General features: G+C 36.2%; 1 protein-coding gene across 17 annotated transcripts in view; it reads right to left on the bottom strand.

The window, feature by feature from the left end:
* Window positions 1-15,243, bottom strand: part of FOCAD (focadhesin) — a 317,387-nt gene that overhangs the window by 241,560 nt on the left and 60,584 nt on the right. For all 17 annotated transcript variants that reach the window (XR_014820926.1, XR_014820919.1, XR_014820920.1 and 14 more), the window contains one exon: window positions 4,890-4,991. Coding sequence is in view for 9 of the 17 variants with exons in the window: in XM_021063120.2 (XP_020918779.1) it covers window positions 4,890-4,991 (102 nt within the window). In the remaining 8 variants the exon portion in view is untranslated. The remainder of the gene's footprint in view (window positions 1-4,889; window positions 4,992-15,243) is intronic.

Below are 15,243 nucleotides of genomic sequence, written 5' to 3' on the forward strand. Positions count from 1 at the left end.
TATAGTTTTATAATTAGCATACATTAATATATATCATTTAATTTTTTAAATTTTTCATATTTGTTGTATATGTTATTATTAGATAAGATTAAAGATGAGCCAGACAATATCTAGCCTTAAGAAGCATGTAGTCTAACAGGGACAACCAGCTCTGTTTCTGGACTAAAGGACAGAAAATGAAACCTACTAAAAGAAAAGTATAAAATGCAATATTTTTTTGAGTAAACGGCATTTGAGTTACGCCTGACAGCATGATTTTATAATGCATTCCATAGCTATGCAATTTCAAAACACCATTAACATTAATAAAAGTTTAAAAGTTACCAAATTATTAAGATTTAATTCATTCATTCATTCATTTAGTCACTTGATAAAACTGACTGAGTTCCTACAGTACAATTATTCACTCTTCCATGTGCTAGAAACAACACAAGAAACAAAAATATATTAAATCCTTGTTCTGATGCAGCTCACAATCTGAGGGTTTTTTCCTCATGAGCACAAATATTTACAGAATCTATAAAAACAAAAGGCCTTTTTAGGTCATAATTATTAAATCAAACATTTACCATCCACTTTAGGAAAATTAAAAAAAAAAAAGAATGATGTAGATGTGGTTAGAATACAGAGCATAAGTTTCCAGAAAAGAGATTTAAGAAATACTGCTTCCTCAGCTCTAATAATGTATTCCTCAAAGGATAAATACTATCCAGATGTCAAGAATATCCATGAGTAGCTTATCAGTTTTCTCCCACTTTGAGATGCTGAAGATGAAATAAATGCAAGGTTCATACAAAGAAATATATTTCCAAAATAAATGCAAGGTTCATATAAGGAAACATATTTCCAAAATGCTGTTATATTTGACATCACAAGCGTAATGTTGAGCTTCCTGAGGACAAATACTCTTTATAAATCTCCTTGGCTTAACCTGTCTTAATTTTAGATTTTGCATTTCCTATGTGGTAACTGATGATTTACTACCACTGCAGTGGGTTATGAAATAGGGCTTAAGGAGAAGAGTAAAATAATAAAGAGATAACCTGAAATCTCAAAGTGATTAAGAATGTTTAAAAATGGGAGTTTCTGTTGTAGCTCAGTGGTAACAAATCCTACTAGTAGTCATGGGGATGCCAGTTCAATCCCTGTCCTTGCTCAGTAAGTTAAGGTTCCATTATTGCCATGAGCTGTGGTGTAGGTCACAGATGTGGCTGTGGCATAGGCTGGCCGCCATGGCTCTGATTCAACCCCTAGCCTGGGAACTTCCATACACCACAGGGGCAGCCCTGAAAAAAAAAAAAAAAAATAGCCAACATCATCAACACACAAGACTGTCACATGTGTGTTCAGCATGGAGGGAGAAGCAGTGGGAAAAGACTTGGGATGAGAGTCAAAACACTGAGGTTTGGGGCCCAAATCCACCACTAATTAGGAGATGACCTTCAGCAACTCATTGAATGTTGCTCTCCTTAGTTCCCTCATCCGAAAAACTATGTGTTAGGCTAGATAACCTTAAAGTACCTAGGCTGAAGACCATGACATCATTGCCAATTTACCCAACTCTCAATTCATAAAGGCTAAGTCTTAACATCACAAGCCTTCTTCAAATGCGTGCAGAATTTAAAGAACCATGCCCCTGCAAAATCTAGCATGAAGATACATTGTCATTTTAAGACATCTACATTTTATTAAAAATGAACCCAAATAGCTATTCTAATCAACAATTTCTAATGTAGAAAGAGCTAGAATACAAGCTATCATCACAATATTTTGCTTCCTTCCTATAGTGGTGAATCACCATTTTCATTCTTATTAAATTATCAAGCTTCCTTCATTACCTTCTAAACAATAACATAAAAACTACTAAGTTAACTTATTCTAAAATTAAATCTCAGAAAACTAACAGTCTGTTGAAAGTGCAACAAGAATTATCAATTTCATCCTGCAAAGAACAGTCTCATAATACAACGGTAGAAATGAGACAACTGAAATCATTCTTCGCAAATAAATAGAAAATAAACTTAGAACTTATAACACAACTTAGAACTTAGAACTTATAACACCTCAGAATTCAAGTGAAAGGAATAAATCAATAGACACTTATCAACAAATAAACCAAAATCAATTAATAATCTTTTCTCCTTAGGAATATTTGGACATATGTCATTAAAAGAACTACTTCCAAATGCCAATGTAATACTGCTTTTAAATGATAATGACCAAAGGTAATTTAATTACTTGCTGACTAACTAAAGCACTGGAGAAGAGAGATATCTGTAAGGATTATCCAAAACAAGCTTAATAATAAACTTGGCATATCAGCAGGAGCATCTTTCATTAAGTATCCCAATCTATTTAAAGAAAGAAATTTCATTAAACAAATGTTTATAAATTTGTTATTTTTGCTTTCTGACATGGACAAAGACTTTTTTAGCAAATATTAATATCCTATTTTTGAAAAATGCAGTCCTAGGCGAGGGACGAGAAGATGATAATGATCTTCATGATATTTAAGGTATTCATTCAGTTGTTACATAGATTCTTCTGACACATCTCTTTAAAACATACTAGAGCATTATATCCTGCCTAGAAATTCCATCTAAAATTGGAGTTACAGACTCAGAAACTATATTCTAAGAAAATGTATCTGTAGGATATTGTAAGACCTTCAAGAGCAAGAAGACATGAATGTAGCTAGTGTATAAATGTAACTTAGGCATTGGATTACCTGGGCAATGATACCTTCCTATCATGATATTATATCCTAGGAGAAACTCTACAACCCACTGCCCGGGCCCCATCAATCTATGGGCTTTGTGTATGTACATACATAAATTCAACATTTATAAAGCACCTAAAAAATGTGACCAGAATTATTAAGACAAAGAATAATGACACACAGCCCCTGCCCTCAAGAAAGTTTCACAGTTAATGGAGCAGAATAATTATAAGACAGTGTGGTAAGTATAATGATGTTAGAAATCACAACTGAAGCTATTAAGGGACATCTAATTCAGCTGGTGGTAAGTAAACACTTCCTAGGAGAGTGAATATCTAAAGACAGATTTAAAACAGAGAAATTAGTCAAGAAAAGGCTAGGGTATTAGTTAAAAAAGGGCTGGGATGAGATTCAAGAAAGGAAGGTAGATATTAATAAGCAAAAGCACAGAGGCAAAGGAATAGCACAGTTTCCTATGGGAACTAAAGCAAGTCAATGTACTGCTAGATACACAATTCATAAACTATGAGGTAAAGATAGGAAAAAATAAAACTGGTGAAATGGGTAGGGACCATAATCATACAGAGAGCCTAGCATGATGTAATAGATTTTAACCTTAGCCCAGGGATGTTCCAAATATTTCAGAAATTAAACTATCATTTTCTAATAGAAAGCTTCCATAAGATAACAACATGTTAAAAAACAGTCCATAAAATCAGCTGAAGGGTGAGAGGGCATATCCATGCTTAGCCTACACACTAAGGGCAGATGGAAAATCACAGTTGTTAGACACAAGTATAGGTAAACTAGATAGTTGGTAATAATATATACATACTACTGTATAAAATAGATGACTAACAAGCACAAGAAAATCTACTCAAAAGTTTGTAATAACCTATTTGTGAAAAAAGAATGGATATATCTATATGTATAACTGATTCACGTTGCTGCACACCTGAAACTAATGTAACACTGTAAGTCAACTATGCTTCAATAAAAATTTTTTTAAAGTTATGTTTAAAAAATAAAATAATCAACAAGGACCTACTGCATAGCACAGGGAACTCTACTCAATGTTCTGTAATAACCTACATGGGAAAAGATTTTGAAAAAGGATGCATATATATGTGTAACTGAATCCCTTTGCTGTACATAACACTGCAAAATCAACTAGACTCCAACATAAAAAGGAAAGAAAAAAAATATTTTTAAAAAGAAAATCACAGTTGTGGTGACTTAAGCAAGGGAGTGATACAATAAGATCTGTTTTCCTAATATGTCATCTTGTTGGATGCTTAGAGAACGGCCTTGAGCAGAATGAGATGGGAGGCAGAGATGCCAGTTAGGAACAGGTGGCATCAGCCACAAAAAGAGATGACCACTTGAGCCAGTGCTATGGTAGTAAGGTCAGAAGAAAGCTATGAGGACCATCAGAGGCCTTGGTGAAGCTAAACTAACAACACATGGTGGCGGCTATTTGGTCCTAGTTGGCAGTACTGCTTCATCTCAACTGGCATTGGTTTCTAATGGAGAGATTAACTTGCTAATTAATTTCCAGAGGGAAAAACTTGTTTACCATATGTACCAGGTAGTAGTGTACTGAAAATATATATATATATATATATATATTTTTTTTTTTTTTTTTTGCTTTTTAGGGCTATACCCATAGCACGTGGAAGTTCCCAGGCTAGGGGTTGAATAGGAGCTACGGCTGCCAGCCTACGCCACAGCCACAGCAACGCAGGATCTGAGTCATGTCTGCGACCTACACCACAGCTCATGGCAACACCAGTTCCTTAACCCACTGTGCGAGGCCAGGAATCGAACCCGCATCCTCAGGGTTCCTAGTCGGGTATGTTAACCACTGAGCCACTAAGGGAACTCCATTTACTAAATATTTCTAATCAACATTCCCAACTAATCAATGCCTGGCTTCTTTAATAGTGGCTTTTCTCATATTCAGTATTTCAACAATCAGTAAATCTGGCAGGATTTTTTATCTCTTACTCTTAAAAAGAAAATAGAAAACTGCTGCTCTAAGATATTTCCTTTCTTCAAGAGAAAACACTACAGTCAAGGCAGCTTAAAAAAAAAAAAAAAAAAAAAAAAAAAAAACTCTAAAATCAGCATATACAATTTCATCTCCTTCATCTATTTCACGTTACATTACCTTTCAGGGCATTGTTGGAAAAAAGCTGTCAGCTGCTGTAAAAGTACTGGCCAGCAATCAGGTCTGTGTTCAAGCACAGTGATCAAAGGCTGAGGATGGTTTCTGGAAAACATAGAAAAGTCACATTGGAAGCTGTCATTCTAGGCCTACAGATTCTTAATATGCAAATATAGCAACAAAAAAGGCACTACTGTCTAGAAACTTTTTTCCAGGATTTGTAATTGTCACAAAACTATCCTTTTTTGCATTTGTTGCAGAGTTGGCTCATTAGAACTATTTTTTTTCCTTTATCTATTTTCCAGAAAACAAAATAAACCTGAGTCTTAGAGACATAAATTTGACAGCAGATTCTGCCATTTAATAGCCCTATAACTTTAACCAAGCTCCTCAATCCAGTAGCTCTCTCCTGTCCATTCTCTTGATGCCTTCATTCTTGGAAATCACAGGCTACCTCCTCCTCCCGCTGATCTCGTTCCAAACCTGGAAGGTCCCATTTCCTCTAACCTGTAAGCATTATCTCCCCTTCTCTGTTCCCACTTACTCCATTCTTCCCCATATATGTCTCTGTGTCCCCCTAGTATACGTAAGATGAGGAAAAGAAAATATTTCTTCCACCTCAAATAATAAACTCTCCAAACTAAAAATTCTTGAGAAGTTCCTATTGTGGCCCAACGGGTTAAGAACCCAACTAGTATCCATGAGGATGCAGGTTCGATTCCTGGCCTCACTCAGTAGGTTTAAGATCCATAGGTCACAGATGTGGTTCAGATGCCATGTTGCAGTGGCTGTGGCATAAGCCTGCAGCTGCAGCTCCAATTTGACCCCTGGAACTTCCCAGCACCTGGGAACTTCCATATGCTGCAGGTGTGGCCCTAAAAAAGAAAAAGAAAAAAAAAATTCTTGAAATTTCTGTTGAACAAGGACAAATCTTTTTATCTGGGCTACATTAAGATACCTAAAAGACTGCATAAAATGAAAGATCTGAAATGTAAAGGAGTCTGAAATAATGGAGTTAAAAAAAGAAAAAGAAAAAAGCAGAAACACAAATTATTATGAATAATTCAAAAAATCAACTAGAAACTGTAAATCCATTAGCTTTTTAAACTATGAAGTATTGTATAAAGTTTTCAGTAATTATTGATGTGGCTTTTTCTTCCAAGAAAAAAATTTTTAAAATTCAAAATGCTGGGGCTGTGGGATGGAAATCCTGTGAAATCAGATTGTTATGATCATTATACAACTACAGATGTGATAAATTCATTTGAGTAATAAAAAAAAAATGGAAAGAAAAAATTAAAAATGCTGGAGTTCCCATCGAGGCTCAGTTGCTGCGGGTGTGGCGTAGACCAGCGGCTACAGCTCTGATTCGATCCCTAGCCTGGGAACCTCCATATGCCATAGGTGCGGCCTTAAGACAAAAAAAAAAAAAAAAAAAATTAAATGTTATTTGAAAAAAACTCAAACCATATAGAAGCATCAATCATTTTATATATGCTCTTCTTTTTTTTAATGGCCACGTCTGCGGCACATGGAAGTTTCCGGGCCAGAGACTGAATCCAAGCCTCAGCTGTGACCTATGCCACAGCTATGGCAATGCCAAATCCTTAACCTACCTGCCAGGCCGGTATTCACACCTCCACGGCAACCTAAGCCACTGCAGTCAGACTCTTAACCTACTGTGCCACAGCAAGAACTCCCACTCTTAAATCTTAATATTTAACCTAATAATATAGCACTAGCAATATTAAAAAAACAAAAACTAAAAGACCAGACCATCAGTCACATTCAGATGATTTTTTAAAACTGCCATTTTGGTGGCTCTCGAAATATGATTGCCTTACCAGCAATATGCTGACATCACCTGGGAACTTGTTAGAAATGCAAATAAATTCTCAGGCCCCAGCCCAGACCTAATAAATAGCTCTCCGGACAACTCCAATGCATTGCTATATAGCAGTGGTTCTCAACCCTGGTTGCATGTTAGATTCATCTGTGGAGCTCTTTTAAAATATCAGTACCAAGGCTTCAGTTATATTGGGGTTGCCAAGAGTGGAGCCCATGCATTAGTAATTTTTAAAAACTCTTCCAGCAATTCTAATGTGTTGCCAATGTTGAAAACCACTACAAGTAAAAAACCACAAAAGAGAGAGGTTAGGAGTTGGGAAGTTTTCTGATTTTTTTTATTTTTTTCTTAAACAGAAAAGTATGGCAGATCCATCACCCTGGAACACTCATGTTAAACACCTCTCCAACACTACTACACAGTTTCTGGGGTATATTAACACAATCTTTTTATTTTCTCCTCATCCTCACCTAATCTATCAGACACTAACTTCTCATGCTGGCAGCCTCCTGTTTGTTAAAGCACAGGCTATTTCTGACTGATCAGATTACTGCCATTGCTAAGGGATCACTCCAAGCAACATTTTATGCCAAAACTCAAAAATCCTATCAAAATCACATTTCCAAATTCCAAACTCTTTGGCAGTTAAACCTATCTAGAATTTGCTTCTGCTCTACTTGCTACAGTTATTAAGAAACAAATGTTACAAATCCTAAAAGCCTCTGGGCTAAGTCACATCAGCTGAACTTTGTAGATTATGAATTCAGTAGGTCATGTTCAAGTAAACATGAAGAAAAAAGGAAAGAACAGCAACTGTAATGATGCTAGCTATAGGTTTTCCTTCTAACAAGCACCATATTGAAAGGAGGAGCATCAGATAAGACCAGACATTAATCCTCTAGGTAATGCTGGTATTCATGATGATTTAAGAAGAAAATCCAACAAGTTACCACACTGTTTTTGTGTGATCATAAAGCACTTAAGTGCTTTTCAATATTCCTCCCTTGTAAATCATCCTACCCCTTCCTACTCCTCACATTCCCTCAAAAAAAAAAAAAAACTATTAAGAATCTACCTCCTTTTTAATAGTTTTGTTTATTAAATCAGATCATCATGGCTGTGACCACAGCATGCAGAAGATCCAGGGTTAAGGACTGGATCTGAACCTGTGCCACAGCAGCAACCCGAGCCACTGCAGTGACAACACCAGGTCCTTAACCTACTGTACCAGAGGAGAACTCCATGGAGACAGTAATTTTAAAATAGGATTAGAAATGATGCATATATAGCAAACAATTCTATTATAATTTAGTTTCTACTTCACTGAGTTTGTGGGATCCACTCAAATTTTCCCAAGCTTTGTTGTTTTGTTTTGTTTTGTTTTTTTACCTGCGGCATATGGAAGTTCCAGGGCTAGGGGTCGAATCAGAGCTACAGCTGCCAGCATAAGCCACAGCCACAGCAACATGGGATCCAAGCTGTGTCTGCAATCTACACCACAGCTCGCCACAATGCCATATCCTAAACCCACTGAGCGAGGCCAGTGGATCAAATCCACATCCTCATGGATACTAGTCGGATTCGTTTCCACTGAGACCCAAGGGGAACTCCCACTCAAGTTTTGTTGCGGTGAAATTAAAGTGTTTTGCTAGCTTTTGGGTTTAGCAAATTCTATTTATCTCAGGCTTAAACTCTAAAGATGAGATTAAATAGAATATAGACTAGGGATTTATCCAGATTAATTACTGACTTAGACATCTAGATAATTAACTTTTCCAGAGAATTGATTATGTCAGATCCAAGTGGAAATATTGCAGGAATAATACACAATATTGATTCCAAGAAGTTGAAAACCTTGAGGGAGAAAGGAAGTCCAAATTAAGAACACTGAATATTACTGCTGATTAATATTGATTACCAATATTATACTATTTCAGCTGAGCACAGCTAAACTAAAATCAATTATAATTGCCCAAATTTTTGTTTTAATACTTTAAGCATAATGAAGCAAAAAGCCAAAATTTTCCCTTGTGAATCATTAAACTGGCACGTGAATGCACAATAAAATAATACATAAAGCTTTGTACTTTATAGAATGGGTATATTTTTTAATCTATTTCATTGTGCAACTGCCATATGTAAGAGTTTCCCATGACAATACTGATGTCTGGAGTCAGATAATTCTTTGTTTGGGGGGTTATCCAATGTACCATAGAACATTTGGCAGCATTCCTGGTTTCTATCTGCTAGATGCTATCTTAGCATCTATCTATCTTAGTCATATGACAACCAAAAATGTCTCCAGATATTACCAAATGTCCCCTGGGGAGCAAAACTGCCCCTGGTTAGGAACCACCGCATTAGGCAAAATTGACAAGCATTATTTGAGGCGCAAAACTTAACTAAAAAATGGTACCAGCCTCGAGTTATTTAGAAAGACTATGATCCTACCTTCATCCTTATTTACACTGAACCAAAAGCAATCAATCAATCACATTCAAAATTTGAAGTTTCTTATGGAAACATAACCATCAAATATTAACATTAGGAGCACAAGAGTAACAGTACAGTAGAAACTAGAAGATTTAAAATGGGAAACAAATATAAAATTATTCCTTTGCAAAATACAGAATCATATTCCAAAATAAGCAAGAGCATTCAATATTATGCATACTAATTTGAGTATGGTAGAAAATAGAGTTATTTTCCTATTTAAAGTATTATAACTAGACCATTCAAAATGTCATAAGGCTAAATATAGTTCACTCGATATATTCAAGGACTGATTCTTAAATTTACGGATTATTCAAGATTTTTCTTCTCACTCACTGCTTGTTAGTCGTTCCACTTATTTCAAGTAATTACAACTGAGAAAGGTCAGGGTAAATGGAAGAAACCACAACTTAGAGTCAACTGTTCTCTTCATTAGAAGTACTGTTAATCAAAAAAAGAAATTATGTGGTACAAAAAGAGACCAAAACAAACCTGGGTTATGCCTTAAAATAGCAATTATTCCCAAACCGCTATTCAAGGTATAAAAAAGGTAAGTTGACTATAACACGTGATTCAAAATGATAGTTGTAGTAAACATACAACCTGATTACTTGTAAATTTACCAATGGCAGGCAATAAGGTCTACAAGTTTTGAAATATAGACACAAATGTGGGACACTGCCATCATCATTTACAAAAGCAGTGCCTACATAGCATCACCCGAATCATTTACTGTTATGCTGCCACATCCACATCTCGGAAAAAACTAGGAGTGGAGAGGTGAGGTGAAACAGTGGAGAGAAAACATTGAATTAAGAGTTAAGAGTTCCAAGTTCACCTTCTGCCTCTGCAACAAATTGCGTGAGCTCAGGCAAGAGAATTAACCTCTCTGGGGTAAAGTTTCTTCATCTGTAAAATGAGGAAATCAGACTAAGTACCTTCCAGTGCTCAAGTTCTATAACCCATGCCACCCATTAAAGCCCTAACCTTTGTACAGTTCAGGACCAGAGGTGGAACCAAACACCGTAAAGGCAGAAAGCAGTGAAGATGCTCTCAACAACTAATAAGTCTATGCCAAGCTTAAATGACTCTAAGGCCAGTGTCTAATAAAAATCTAATGGCTCAAAACAGAGGCCTCCTATTTTTATCTCAAAGAAATAAATCATCCAATATTTTTATTTCAGAGAGAAGTACAGGGCTATAGGCAGAAAAAGCACACAGAAACTTTTAAATCATAATTTCCGACATCGAGACATCCAATAGATTCCTCTTTCTTCTTAAAAGAGAGTAACTTGTTTCTAAAGATTAAAATAGATGCGAACAAGGCAACCAGGTCACCCCTCCTTGGCCTCTGGTGCCTCTAATTTCTCCTTCACTGTGTAGTTTTTGTTGTTGTATTGTTATTGTTTTTCTGCCATAGATGAGCCAATTTGTTTATGTTCTTTGGTACTTTTCCATTTCATGATATGAACATGGTTTAACTCCCGTTTTAAGTAAAGCATTTAACACAGTACCTAGCACACAGAGTACCCCATAAACAGGATACTATTCTGATTGTCATGCAGATAAACCTGTATTTTAAACCAGAGCATAAGCAGCTTGAAAGCTGGGTCCATGTCTTATTCATTTTGTGTTTCCCCTTTCAGTGCCAAATGCCCATCTATAATAAACATAACAAACACACACACTTTCCCCAAAGCACTTCTTTAACCTCTTTGAAGGGATCATGAAAAACCAACTAGTCACAATCCCTCTAAATTCATTGTTTCAAAGTCCACATTGTTCAGAGAAAAAAAAGCACAAAGGAAGCATGCAGTGCTCCCTACCCTTTAATAACACTGTCAACAACACAGAGCAGTACATGCATCTTAACAGAACAGAGCAGGAGGAGGAATAAAAGATAAATTCGTGGTTCCACCAGACTAGCACAGAGGCAACGATAAAATAAGGTACGTAACTAGATTCACCTTCCAAGTATAAATACATCAATCTTAATAGAAAAGACAGAGTGAAAAAAATTAGTCTTGTGGTAGACAAATCAAAAAGCAAAAGTTATTTGTAACCTTCAGGCCACCTAAACCTTTCTGCTACATCTCTGAATATAGGAAAGCTATGATTTGATTTACATCATAAATTCAGCGATAGACACAGATTGCCTTTTCTGTGTGAGGAAACAATGCCTGCAGTCACCATGCATTTTCATGTATGCAGCTGTGACCCTGGCGCTTTCAGAAGCATAGCATAGCACTTACTACATCAAATATGCATTTTAAAAGCATTTCTCTACCTGCTCTGAATTTTGATTTGAAAGTACTGGTTGGAAGCCAAAATAAGATTTAAAAAAAAAAAAAAAAAAAAAACTCTGCAGGTTTTAAGATAAAAATGCATAATAAAAATTAAGATTCCACAATGAGTATTACTACAAAAAAGAAAAATTAAACAATAATTTTGAATCATTATCTACCCTAGAGTGTTTTTAGATAAATTCATTTTATCCTTTCCATACAAGCTTCCAGAAAAAGAAGACCTGGAGCAAAAATGATTTTAATTTTGACATTTTTGCCTAATTTCCTTTTTTCTTTGGGTCTATAAGGCAGATAGGGAAAGATAAGATTTCTTTGAAAATAGACTTCATATCACAATAGTTCTGTCCCCACAATGAACCTTTAACAGGATCTCTATTTTGAGAGGCAGGGTTTTAATGCAAAGGTGTCTGCCAATGTCAGAAGTCTGGAAGTATTTTAGGTACAAGGTGGCTGAGGGAAGCATACAGATACTTAAGAGTCCAAAACTTCTTTTTTTTTTTTTATCTTTTTTTTATTTTTTTTATTTTTATTTTTTGCCATTTCTTGGGCCACTGCTGTGGCATATGGAGGTTCCCAGGCTAGGGGTCCAATCGGAGTTGTAGCTGCCAGGCTATGCCAGAGCCACAGTAATGCGGGATCCGAGCCGCGTCTGCGACCTATACCACAGCTCACAGCAACGCCGGATCGTTAACCCACTGAGCAAGGGCAGGGATCGAACCCGCAACCTCATGGTTCCTAGTCGGATTCGTTAACCACTGCACCACGATGGGAACTCCCAAAACTTCTAATACTAAGTTACATCTATGGTTGGGGGGAAAAAATAAAACAGAGACAATAGACTAATAAGGCAAAAAGTACATTTTATGCTCTTAAAGACATTTATCAGCAAACCAATTTTAAAATTACGCATCCAGATTTAGAGGAATCTATAACGCATTTGCTAGTGCCATTTGCTAACTGGAAGACTGCACAATATATGTAGAATATTCCTTAGGTCTGATTTTAAATCCCAAGTATAAACTCCAGGTGATAGGAACCATAAACTGTGAACTAAGACTTCCCTGGGTGGGAAAGAGGAGAAAAAAAGGGGGAAGTGAAAAGCAAAGTAGAACATGCAGAAAGAATCAACCTGAAAAAGACAGATGGCACATAGAAAGTATTGGCTACCCTTTCTATTACCGCCCTACCTTCTTTCTTATCTTCAACTCTACTGGGTTTTTTAAGGGACAGATCTGACACTGATACTCCCTTCTTTGCCATCTTCTTTCTCCTGATTTTTCTGCACAAATTTTTACTTATCCATTAAAGCAAGAATTCACAAGCCCCCTGAAATTAAATGTGAAGTTTTGAGTACACATAAGTATATACATTTTCTAGGGGAAGGTCCAAAACTTTTATGAGATTCTCAAAGAAGGATTGACCTCTCCCCTAAAAAAGCATAAGTGCTAGTAAATTAAAGCTAAGTAAACCTAAGGTAATTGCTGCAGTTCAGCCTTGCTAAATTCTCACTTCCAAAAAAAACTGTAAAATGAGCAAGCACTATTGCCCCAAAAAGTTATTCATGATGTTCCCAGAAATAGTGACTCCCTAACTATGGAGGTTTTTGTAACTTCAGCAAAACACAATATATTAATGCATTTTACTGGTTCCAATTCCTTATGGCAGCTTGATTGTATAGTATAGACGATTTAATTATGGTGTCATGCTTCCTTTATGTTAAGTAAAACCAAACATCTAAAAAATAAGGGTTCCTTTTAAATAACATATGCAATTATTGAAATAATCAGCTCTCCAAAAAGCAAAATGCTCATTTTGACAACAGAAACATATGTTAATAGTTGATGGTTGATTTTTTTTTTTAAGTGTTAGAAAATTCTAAGCAACCTCATTAGGAAATAATAAAAGTAATAAGGAAATCTGCATAGAGATGAAAAACAATAACAACTACTCTTAATTAAAAACTAGGACACATTTTCAGCAACTTAAAAAAAGTAGTTTATGTTTAGTAATAAATGTAAAGAACAAAAAACACTAAAAATTCATTGAATGTGGTAAGCATACAAAAATACTACAGAATAAATAAAATGAGGCATATCCCTGCAATGGATTACTATTCAGCCATGAAAGGAATGAGGTATTGATCATGCTATAACATAGATGAAACTTGAAAACATCATGCTAAGTGGAAGAAGCCCAGACATTAAAGGCCTCATATTATATGATTCTATTTATATGAAAGGTTCATAAGAGGGAAATCCACTGATACAAAAAGTAGCATTTTATTTCTAGTGATGGGAGGTATTGGGAATGACTGCTAATGAGTATGAGGTTCCTTTGCAGGGGGGGTGATGAAAATATTCTGGAACTAGACAGTAATAATTGTTAAACAACTCCATGAATATAATAAAAACCACTGACGCACACTTTAACAGAGTGAATTTTATGGTATATATATTATATCTCAATAAAAAACATTAAAAATATTCTAAACTTAACTCAGCCATATACTATTTATTTATTTATTTTGAACTTTAGGGCCACACCAGCTGTGGCTTAGGGTTGAATCGGAGCTACAGTTGCCAGCCTACACCACAGCCAGAGCAATGCGGGATTCAAACCGCCTCTGTGTCCTACACCACAGCTAGCGGCAATGCTAGATCCTGGACCCACTGAGCGAGGCCAGGTATGGAACCCACATCCTCATGGATACTAGTTGGATTTGTTTCCACTGCACCACAATGGGAACTCCCAGCCATATACTATTTTAAATCTAATTAACCTCTTCCCAATTTTCGAAAAATTCCTATGTAGCATGTGAAGTATACTTCCAATATAAATAATTACAATAACTTAGATTTTCCTCACAAAGGAAATAAGTTTAAATCAGAATGTCATTTATTACCTCAACATCCATGGTTAACAGCTTAACTGTTCCCAGTTTATTTTTTTTTTATTATGCCCATTTTAAAGATGCAGATATGGGAGGAAAGAAAGTTGTGTCTTTTTCTAATGTCATTATGAAATATCATAACATTTTTTTGTTTTTTACCATTTGTCTAGTGATTTCCAAACCCTATTTCCTCTCCCTCCCTTGAACACTAAGTTCCAGGCACCCTGCCTCCTGTTAGCTCCTCTAAGGCACCTGGCTCTTTCACACAGCAACAGCAAGGTACATGATTTGCTCTGGATCTGAAACGTTCTTCCTGCTCTCATGGCTGACTCCATCTCACCCAGCAAAATGGATACAAGAGAAAATGCAAAAAGAATTTAATGCTGAGGAAGAGCTAGATACCAAAATTAAAACTGGGGGGAGTTCCCTTCGTGGCTCATTGGTTAACAGACCCGACTAGGATGCGTGATGATGCGGGTTTGATCCCTGGTCTCGCTCAGTGGGTTAAGGATCCAGCATTGTCATGAGCTAGGTCGCAGATGCCACTCAGATCCCATGTTGCTATGGATGTGGTGTAGGCCAGAGTTGTAGCTCTGATTCAACCCCTAGACTGGGAACCTCCATGTGCTATAGATGTGGCCCTAAAAAGAAAAAAAAAAAATTAAAACTGGGGCTACCTTTGGCCATCCACAACCACAAAGTGGTCTTAGCGCTCAGTGTGTCAGTATTTACCCTGGGACTTACTCCGGTTTCTGTTTGATGGCCCTAAAGGATGAACACATGTGCCTTATGAGATAAGTGAAAAAAATCGATATGAATTAC

Source organism: Sus scrofa, chromosome 1, assembly GCF_054392235.1.
Source record: "Sus scrofa isolate SSC_HxYL_T2T_F1_AM1 chromosome 1, Sscrofa_HxYL_maternal_Yorkshire_Landrace_v2.0, whole genome shotgun sequence".
Classification (NCBI taxonomy): domain Eukaryota; kingdom Metazoa; phylum Chordata; class Mammalia; order Artiodactyla; family Suidae; genus Sus; species Sus scrofa.